General features: G+C 34.5%; 1 protein-coding gene across 1 annotated transcript in view; it reads left to right on the top strand.

Annotated features, from left to right (window-relative positions):
• Positions 1-2,859: 2,859 nt before the first annotated feature.
• LOC109533153 (inositol-trisphosphate 3-kinase B) overlaps positions 2,860-10,178 on the top strand; it is a 44,411-nt gene continuing 37,092 nt past the window's right edge. Inside the window, exon 1 of the mRNA XM_048661568.1 lies at positions 2,860-2,955. Coding sequence (XP_048517525.1) covers positions 2,942-2,955 — 14 coding nt within the window. The 5' untranslated portion in view covers positions 2,860-2,941. The remainder of the gene's footprint in view (positions 2,956-10,178) is intronic.

Below are 10,178 nucleotides of genomic sequence, written 5' to 3'. Positions count from 1 at the left end.
TTAATACAACGGTCCTAAATGGAACGATGGCTGTATAAACCAATACCAAAATTGGCTAGAATTTGAAAGTTGTAACAATAATAAAGCAAAGTGTCTCTATTTCAGACTATTTAGTGAAATTTCTATTCATTTTTCATTTTGAATGCTAAAATTCTTTAAACAGTTGTGCCGCAATTTGTTCAGTTTGAACAGTATCAAAGGTTTTCTAAAAAAATGGACAAAAGTTTGCCAAATTTCCCAAGTTAATTAACAATTAGGACACCATTTTCTCAATGTAGGTAATGGGGCTTTAAGTTTCATGTATGATTTATCTGGCTATTTATTATTGTTATATTTATATTATTTATCTCGGCCAAAATGTTGAAAATCTGTAAAGTCCTTGTTCTAATAGAGCAACAGTTTTGCTATTTTATGGCCTTACGGCCAACTATGTGCTTGTTTTCAGTTTTGATTCAGATATTTTTGAAGCAACAGTAACAAGCTTCTAATGAGAACAGTAGAAACTCTTGTATTGAAAAATCGCCTAAAATTGACTCGCTTCATGCAAAATTTGAAAATTGCGGCATTCTTTAAGCGACAGTATCAAGCTTCTGAATAGAGCAGTAGAAAGTCGTGCATTAAAACATAATTTAAAATTAACTCGCTTGAATGCGACATTAATTGTGAGAGAGTGGAAGACTTGCTTTACAGGATGCCTTTAATCTCAATTTTCTGTCTTTTATTTTTTTGCCATAACTGTTTGTTACTTGTGGTAACAAAAATTATGTCACAATATGCTCAATATAAAGAGAAACATTTGCAAAAGTCTTGATTTTGCATTTGCGTTGAATGCTCAAATGTATGAATATTTTCAATCCATTTGGACTGGGATTGGTTTAAACATATTGACACAACGGTAACCACGAGAATAATGTTTGGCTCTAAAAATATTCCAAAATGGGTTAGAAAATATAAATCTAATAAGGCAAATGCTCTCTACTTCAGACTAACGTTAATTGTCTAGCCATTTTTTCGGCCGAATGTTAAAACTTTTAAAAAAGACAATTTGATTAAAATGGACAATTTTAGGGCAGAAAGACCGATTGGGTGGATAGCCTTTTCCTGTAGGAAATAAAGATTGTTTTTATATATATATGAACAATTTTAGGAGTTCAGTTTACGAAAAATATTGTAAATTTCCAATATTACTGCCCGAAAAAATATATTTTTTTATGACAACGAGGAAATCAACTATTTAGTTATTTCATATTTTGACTAACAATTTTTAGAAAAATATGCAAAAATTTACTATCAGAGCGAGATACTTCTCGTGTAGCGTGTTCTCTATTTCATGACGTTAGAATCAATTTTCAAATACTTTTCCTTTTTGAACAATGCATTTTTTTTTAAACCCCGCCGAAATGGTTGACAATGGTTATGCTGATTTGAAAAATTGATCGAAAATTTACCAAAAATATTTCAAATTTGCAAACTACTTTCACAAAAACAGCAACAGTTGGAGCACTTGTTGGCCTTAAAACCAACCATCGGCTTATTTTCAATATTGACTGAGAAATTTTTGAAAACATTTACATCACCATCAAAAAATACCCAAATTGTCCACAATAATCAACGCTTAGGTAATAATAACGCTAGATCTGCTATATTACAGGATGTTACAGTAACTTTTAGATATATTTCACATTTCAAATGGTAAAATAAAAAAAAGACGCTGAAAATATGGATGAAAATGGGTAATATTTTGGTCTGGAGAAATGTGGCAAACTCTGCAATTTTTTTGTAGTCTAGCGCAATATAAATTGCGAATTTCCTGCGAAATAGACTGATTTGAAATTCCAAAACACCCAAAACAAAACGCTCATGAATTAACAATTTACTTAAAAACGAACTTGGGTGAACATTTTTCTTTAAACATTTGGACGCACTAGTGGAATCACTAAAAACTAACCAGATCACAGAATTTCCAAAACATCTCTGTTGTTTAAAGCGAATATTGTTATAATTAGCTAGGGAACTTTTTTACGATTCTCAGCAAATGATTCATTGGAAACGGATGATAAATACGTATAACTACACTACTCACAAATAATTTGTTGTGAAGCTAAAGTACAACTTGCAATTATTTTTATTGAATTTTGGTAATCAGTTAATGAAGTGTTGCTGATTAGCTTAATTAATACTTCATTACTTTTTTATCGTCTAGTCATAGATTAATATTAATAGCAAGTAGTGAATAAATTAAACCCAGTGTTGATTGGACTAGAACAATAATATTTGGTTGAAAACAGATAAAACTATCAATATAGCGTGTATTGTATATTATTGGCTTTTAATATATCTTTGCATTAATGCGCTATAAATACATTGATTTATCAATTAGGTAACATTTTGATTGAGAAACCAAAGAAACAGAGCGGTATTGAAACATTTTGAAAACCCGTCACTTAAGATCCAATTTTTATCACTGGAAAGTTTCAAAATTGCATGGGACTCGTAAAAGTTGATGGTGGTTTTCGGAAGACGAAACATAAAATTTATTTTTTTCTAATGATTGTTGTATTGGTATCGTTTCCATAAATCCCCCGCGATTCTCCAGCCCGATCGGTATCACTTTGGTACCACTTTCATTTCAGAAAAATTCTAGCGCTTCTAATAAATATTCCTCTTTGAAGAAAGATGTGGGTGAAGACCCAGTAGCTTCCAATTTCACGCCTTTTTCCTCACAAAATACAATTAAACGAGACTGACTGGAACCCCAAACTTGACCTCTTTCGGCCGATTCATTCTTCTGCGATGAACGCTTTTATTGACCATCACCAAGCCCAATCGCTTCGCACTTGCACTGGTACCGACTTTGGCCTTTGATTTCAGTTTGCCGGCGCTCTTGGTGTCGAATGGGTGGTGAAAGTGGTTCTTACTTGGTGCATGCAACGTGTTCAGGATGAAACTGCACTGGTGAGCCAACCCGAACCATTTAATCAATCGAAATCGATGACCTCAAACTGGTCTGAGCGAAGTAGGTTAAGAGTAGCTGGTCCAATCAGGGGCCTCTACCACTGTGACCTCTGATTGCGAAGAGCGTTGGCAACGGCTGGGTTCTTCCTCTCTTCTTTGTGCAATTTGTGTACAGTTGGGGTTTTCAGTTACTTTTTGAAATTGTGTTCATAGGCTTGAAAACCCATCGCAGTTTTTTTCCTCAAAAGAAAATCATTTTTATATGTATATGCACATTTTAAGTGCTTCCCACAGAAATAAATGAAGCAACGTTAACAAATCCGTTCCTAACTCTTAAAAAAGTAGAAGGGCCTAATTAAAGCCGAAATGCCGAATTTTAAAATACGCTCAAAGTTTAGAAGCTTCTTGTTCGAAAACGGTTGAGAACATTTTCGAAATTCCAGTAATTTTTTGGTTTGAGCGGCGAAGACTATTCTTCTTTAAAGTTTAAAAGCTTCTAACTAAGAAACAGTTAGAATAATAAAAATACCTTTAAATTGCTAGAAGGAAAACTTTCAAACTTTTCGGGACTACCAACGTTTAAAAGCTCTTAACTTGGAATATAATCATTTTTTCTAACTTATGCTGATTGTGCGGCTCAAAATGTGTTTTTTCGAACCACTTTTTCGTATTTTTCTAGCTTTTGAAATGTTAGAAGGGCCAACTGCTAGAATGCCAAATGTTAAGAGGACGACTAAAGTTTAAACACTTCTAATTCGGAATCGCTTAGAAATATCTTAATAATCAATAGGAGATTTTTGATTGGGCATCTCAAAAACTGCCCATCCTTAAGCAAGTTACCTCACAATCGCCAAACTTTAAGAAGTTAGAAGGAAAACTGTCACATTTTGAAGAACTGCCGAAGTTTAGAAGCTCTTGGTTCGGAGCGCTACAAAATTATCTTAATTTTTTCTATTGAGCGACGAAAACCTTTTCAAAGCTTTAAGAATTTCTAACCTTTAAAATGCCAGAAGAAAAAACTATAAAATTTTTCCCAATTCTTGCGACTTTTCCTGATTGAGTGGATCAAGAAAAACTGCCAAGTTTTAAGGAGGCTGTCAAAGTTTAAAGGCTTCTAAGACGAAAAGGTTTAGAATTATCCCAATAATCAATAGAAGAATTTTGATTGCGGGTCTCAAAAATTGTCCTTCCATAAACAAACTTTGTCACAATTGCTAACCTTTAAGAAGTTCGAATGAAAACTCTCAGGCTTAAAAAATTGTCAAACTTTGGAAGCTTCTGGTTCGAAAGCGCTTAGTGTTTGCTAATTTTTTGTTATTTTTTCATTTGAGCGCCCCAAATTTTTTTTTTCTAATTAGGCGTGCCAACATATTCCAAGATTTAAAAATGTTAAAGGGAAGACTACAAAAATGTAAGTCTTCTGCCAAAGTCTAGAAGCCTCTAACTCCATCATCAGAACGTTTTTGAGATTGTGTCTTGAAAACTGTCGTTCCCTAATGAAGTTTTCCGAGAAATGCTCTCAAATGCACTTAAACTGAAGGCAAAAATGAGTCAAAATTATGCAAAACCCCGTACTTTACTTCGTCGTAATAAACTCGCTTAGTAATGACGAAACTGTGTACCACAAGCAGCTAAAAATAAACCAAACGACCATCCAAATGAAGTTTTTATTTTTATTAAGTCCCAAAAGACGTCATCGAATTACTTTTATTGCCAGTGCTAAGCCATAAATAACGCCGATTGCATATCAATTAATAAATATATTATAAAACCTTCTAGTATTGGGTGTTTGAACATCAGCTGCAAGCTTTCTGGTAGGAAAAAAAACGCTTATCAGCTGCTATTAACACCCAAGTGACTATGGGTGGTCTTTACGCACGCAATACCCAAACAGATAACGTTATGCTAATTAAATTATTCGCAGGAATTGCTAGTCGCTACCAGTTAGAAGCGACGAAATTCGCTGAAATCACGTATATTTAAATTTAACATGGAAATTTTTGAATCGGAGGAAGAGAAAGCCCAACAGACTGCAAAGATAAATACAGGGGGTCCCGTAAGCACATGATCAAAAGGATACTGCGACATTATTTGCAACAAAATAAGATGATCTGCCCTAACTTTTATTAACAACCAATATCTGGCTCCTCTGCTATTGATGGTCAAAGTTCTTCAAAAAATGTATCTTTTTTGAAATATCGGGAGAATGGTAAGATGTATTTTAGTGAAACTCGCTGTGAATTTGTTCTTATGTAAGACTCAAATATTGATGAAACAATCGAGTTCATTCGTTTTGGACAAGTGGTGAATTCTTGAGTATCGTACAAAAACTACCAGAACTTTTTATTTAGTGGATGGAATCAACTCATTTTTTTTTGGTTGATGCACTAATCGTTTATTCACAATTTTGTGATCTTTGTAAAATCTTGTAGCGTTCATAGTTTTTGCAAAAAAATATTTCTGTATTCTTGCCACTTAACAGTGTTAGACATTAACTGCAAATATCGTGATATCAGGCATAAATTAATGGTCAATCAATCTCACAAATTCGTTTCGATTGACCTTTTCTAATGAAGAAGTGACCGACATGGTCAAAGTGTTAGGGTTTTGCGAAGACAATTTGCGTTTACGCGGCGCATATTTCCAGTTAATGTCTAACATTGCCAAGTGGCAAAAAAACAGACATACTTTTTTGCGCAAAAACTATGAATGCTACAAGATTTTAGAAAGAGCAAAAAATTGTGAATAAATGATTAGTGCATCAACCAAAAAAAAATGAGTTGATTCCATCCACCAAACAAAAAGTTCTGGTAGTTTTTGTACCACGACACTCAAGAATTCACCACTTGTCCAAAACGGCTGCACTCGATTGTTTCATCAAAATATGAGTCTTACATAAGAACAAGTTCACAGCGAGTTTCACTAAAATACATCGTACCATTCTCCCGATATTTCAAAAAAGATAACTTTTTTCAAGAACTTTGACCATCAATTAGGCGAGGAGTCAGACATGTTTTGTTAATAAAGGTTAGGTCAGATCGTATTCTTTTGATACAAAGAATATCGCAGTACCCTTTAGATCATGTGCTTACGGAGCACCCTGTATATACATGTAGTTTTCACACCTATAATCTCGATTAACTTCCATCAGAATTCGACCTGCGAGCCGTGTAAACGCAGATAACATTGTCTAAAAGATATATTACTTAGATAAATAACGACTTTGTGGGGCATCAGTCACCCAAGTACTGGCCTGTGCGTTGTTTGGTGCGGAAACTTTTTTTGTGGTAAGACTTCACAAAGTTTTTAAGCAATTAGTTTTAAAGACTCCCACACACGCACCAAAAGCTGAAAGTGTGTGGACACCTTAAAAGAGTGTAGTGAATTAAACATTTTCTGGACGGCACTGATGGCAACGAATTTCGTGAAAGGAAGCGATTCGCCATTCAACTTGATCTCTTTCAGCGGGCGAAAATTCAAGTTCAAAGCGAATTTAAAACAAAATTTTAACAAGGCCGCGCTCCGCGCCGCGGTTTTAAATGACTTTCATTCAAAACTGATTTAGCCCAGAGCCTCACTAATAGTTCCACTGCTTGAACAGGGTGTTTGGCATTTGCAACCACTGTGCCCCCTGTGTCAATGAGGGCAGTGGATTGGAGCCCCAAAATCCCGGTTCAAGCAGTGGGTCGTCCCCCAAGATATTGGTCAAGTATGGTTTGTTTTAAAAACGTATCATATTATTTAATGGCAGGCATATTTTCCATGTTAAACAATGGCCAGTGGCCATACATGGCAGCCAATATATTTCGGTCAATTTGAATACCCATTAACCCGATTTGGCGTATGGATTTTTAATAAAAAGCCGACCATCAATAACTTCTGAGAACGGCGCAAGGAGGTTACCTTCGAGCTGCCGAACAGCGTAAACAGCATGTACTACAACGGTAATTGCTTGTACGACATATACGTCCCGAAATATTTTTATGCTTTTACATACATATAAAGCTATGGCAAAAATGCCGGCAATAAATATAATATGGACTTTTAAATTTGACTTTCAGCGTATTAAATGAGGCAGATATATGCGCGTCCGATTAACCTTGCTTGGATATCATTGGCCCCAATACATAAGAACCGCATATTGTGGTTCTTAAACAGGGGCGTAGCTGTGGGGCCGCTTCAGTTAAATTGATCCCAATATATTCTGTTAATTAGAAGAAAATCTGCTGGATATTCTTTCTAAAACTAACACAGACAAGGACTCTTAAGACAAGGATTAATTAGTTTTCTAAGACTTTTTGCGCTGCTTTGCTGTTAAGTTTGCGTATTTTATTCTTTAGTGGCATTTTTACAGGCAATGTTGAGATTTTTCTGTCTGCGTCTGGATCTTATCGTCCACTTACATATGGAGTGTCAATGTGAAAACTTGACCCACCCTTAAAATCTTTCTTGCAGTTGAAAATATGAAAACTCGGAAATACCCGTAAAGTTTATTTGTAATACTTTAAAGAACATTTTTGGGCGCGTTGATGTCACCCTTAGAATCTTAAATGAGAAGGGGGGTCAGTGGCACATCGTTTTAAAGGGCGTTCAATTATTTTTATATTAGTTATTGCTTTGTTGCTTTTGGATCAGAGATTTCTGAATAATCGGGTTTCAAAGTTGCAGAAACAATTAAACTTGCGTGTATTCAGATATTGGCTTTCAGGTTAGTGTTTACACAAAAATAATTGTATTGACTCTCCTTGTATTACAAATGATTAGAATAGTAGGATACACTGTTAAATTCGTTGAATAACAGGAAGAAAATCTAGTTTAAATATTGATTTCTTATTTTTGATTTTAATCTTGTTTATTGATTATTTACATAGACAAAAATCACTTTTTATTTGCAGAAGAGAAATTTCTACAATAAAACCTGTGTCGCATTATGCTATTAAACTATTCAAAATGTTGTCCGGTTTGGTGTAAACAATAATAATAGTAGTTTTCGGTACAAGGGCAAGGATTTCCGCCCTCGTATCGAACAATATTTTTTATTCGAATAAAGGACATAACACGAATGATAAGTAATAATAAACAAAAATAGCCAAAAATAAAAGCCGTCAACTTCATTTTTAAAATTTGATGTCAATGCCATTTTTTAAATTGTCATGTTTTGACGTTTGTAATTTTTCAAAAACGTACTTTTGTGACAGGGGAAGTGAAAGTTTTGTTTGTAAAAGTGAAAAACAATGAGGGTTGAAAATTCCAGTGCGGCTTTCACGGTATGGTGTTTGTATAAGATGCATATTTTGCATAAAATTTGCGCTCTTTAAAAAAATCGCGTTTTGCTTGTGGCAACATCGGCGAGCGCAGAAAAATAGACCATTTGAAGGACTTTGAGACTGAACTTGTAACAAAGTCATAATTTACAAATTTTAAGTAAACTTTAAATTATGATCAATAGTTCTCTATAAGCCTACGTAATCATTAAAATAAGCCCGTAGGTTACTTTTTAATGAAAATACTTTAAAAAATATTATGACAGTAACACGTTCAATTTGTCACATTTACTTTTGCTCATATGTGCGTAAAAGTCCGCGCGTAAAAGTAAAACAAATGAATAGTAAAGAAAAGTGCTTTTTTTTTATCATCGCTTCTGATCGAAAAATTGCTATTTTTGATTCATTCCAATAAAAAGTCTGTTTCCAAACTCCGGATAACTTTCGGAACATTTTACCGGGAATTGACTGGCATTCTGCTGCAATTCGCCTTTTAAGATCATCAATATCAGCAGGTTGTCTTTTATAAACAATGGACTTGATATCCCCAAAGAAAGATATCTAAAGGTGTTCAATCCGGTGATCCATTCAATGAGTGAGGTCATTCAATTGGTCCCCTTCTGCCAATCGATCTATCCGGGAATATCTTATCAATGTTAGGGAGGTTTGAAAATAGGCTTTATTATTGTTTACAGAAAAATAGACAACATTTTCAACAACCTATAAGATAGTGCGTAAGTAGGTAGATCCCAAGGGTTTTATTGAAGAAATTTCTCTTCCGTAACTAAAAAGCGATTTTTTTCGAAATAAAATAATCAATAATCCGAAATCAATTGTTTAAACTAGATTTCCTTCCTGTTCTTCAACGGTGTAACTGAATCTTCTAATCAGTTGTGCTATAGAGAGATCCAATGATATAATTTTTACTTAAACACTAATTGTTTCTACAAATTTGAAACGCGATTATTCGAAAACCGCTGAACAAAAAGAAACAAAGTAGTAACTAATGTAAAGAAAATTGACACCCTTTAAAACGATGTGCCACTTGACCCCTCTCCCGATTTAAGATTCTAAGGGTCACATCTGCCTCTCCCAAGGGGTTGAAACAAGGAGGCTAAAAATGCTAAAAATGAAATTAACGGGTCTGTCCGATTTTCCATATTTTTTACTGCAGGAAAGATATTAAGGGTGGGAAGTTTTCAAATTGACACCCGGTATAATCTATCGCAAGTGCTTTGGCAGTGATGCAACAATTGTCGTTCTTTTTCTCTTTCTGGTCCACCGAGCGAGACGGAAATTTGCTGCAATTAACTGCAGTATTTGTTCAAATTGCAGCAATTCGCGGATGTTTGACAGAATATTATAATTTTTTAAGTAATTTCTTTCCGAGTTTTGTCAGTTTCTGTACACTTTTCCAAGTTTTCATTTGAATTTCTATTTGTGTGTGTGTGTGTTGCTTTCGGGTACCGAACATGCCGAAAAAGCAATAAGCAATATTGTGGAGGCGAAAAATAATTTTACTGATATTTTCTTCCATCGCTTAGATCTATAATTTCCTCGTGTTTTTCTTCTATTTTCTTCATAAGTTGACTGCAGGTTTCCGCTGCGAACACTTTAACGCTCACAGTTGACACCAAAAGTACAGGGTGCGCCAAATTGGACACTTTTAAATGGAAACTCCCATCTCTATACCAGATCGACAAAAACTGATGTCGGTGTCTGAGCCTAAATTTTCATGACAAAATTAACGACGAAAACCGTATGTCAATATCTGTCTGTAACAATTTCTGAGATACAGCGTCTTTTCCAGAAATCTGCATTTTTGGAAAGGCTTTCTAACGCTTTTCCTGTGATTTTTTTAACTTTCTTCGGAAATATTGCCAAATTACTTCTTCACATAGTATCCCTGTAGTTCACATAAGTAAATTTCATTTGCGGTAAACAAATAATTTTCTCAGA

This window comes from Dendroctonus ponderosae, unplaced genomic scaffold, assembly GCF_020466585.1.
Source record: "Dendroctonus ponderosae isolate FM_Combo_2020 unplaced genomic scaffold, Dpon_F_20191213v2 Dpon_F_20191213_1, whole genome shotgun sequence".
Lineage (NCBI taxonomy): Eukaryota > Metazoa > Arthropoda > Insecta > Coleoptera > Curculionidae > Dendroctonus > Dendroctonus ponderosae.
This window is presented reverse-complemented; position numbering and strand designations above follow the sequence as displayed.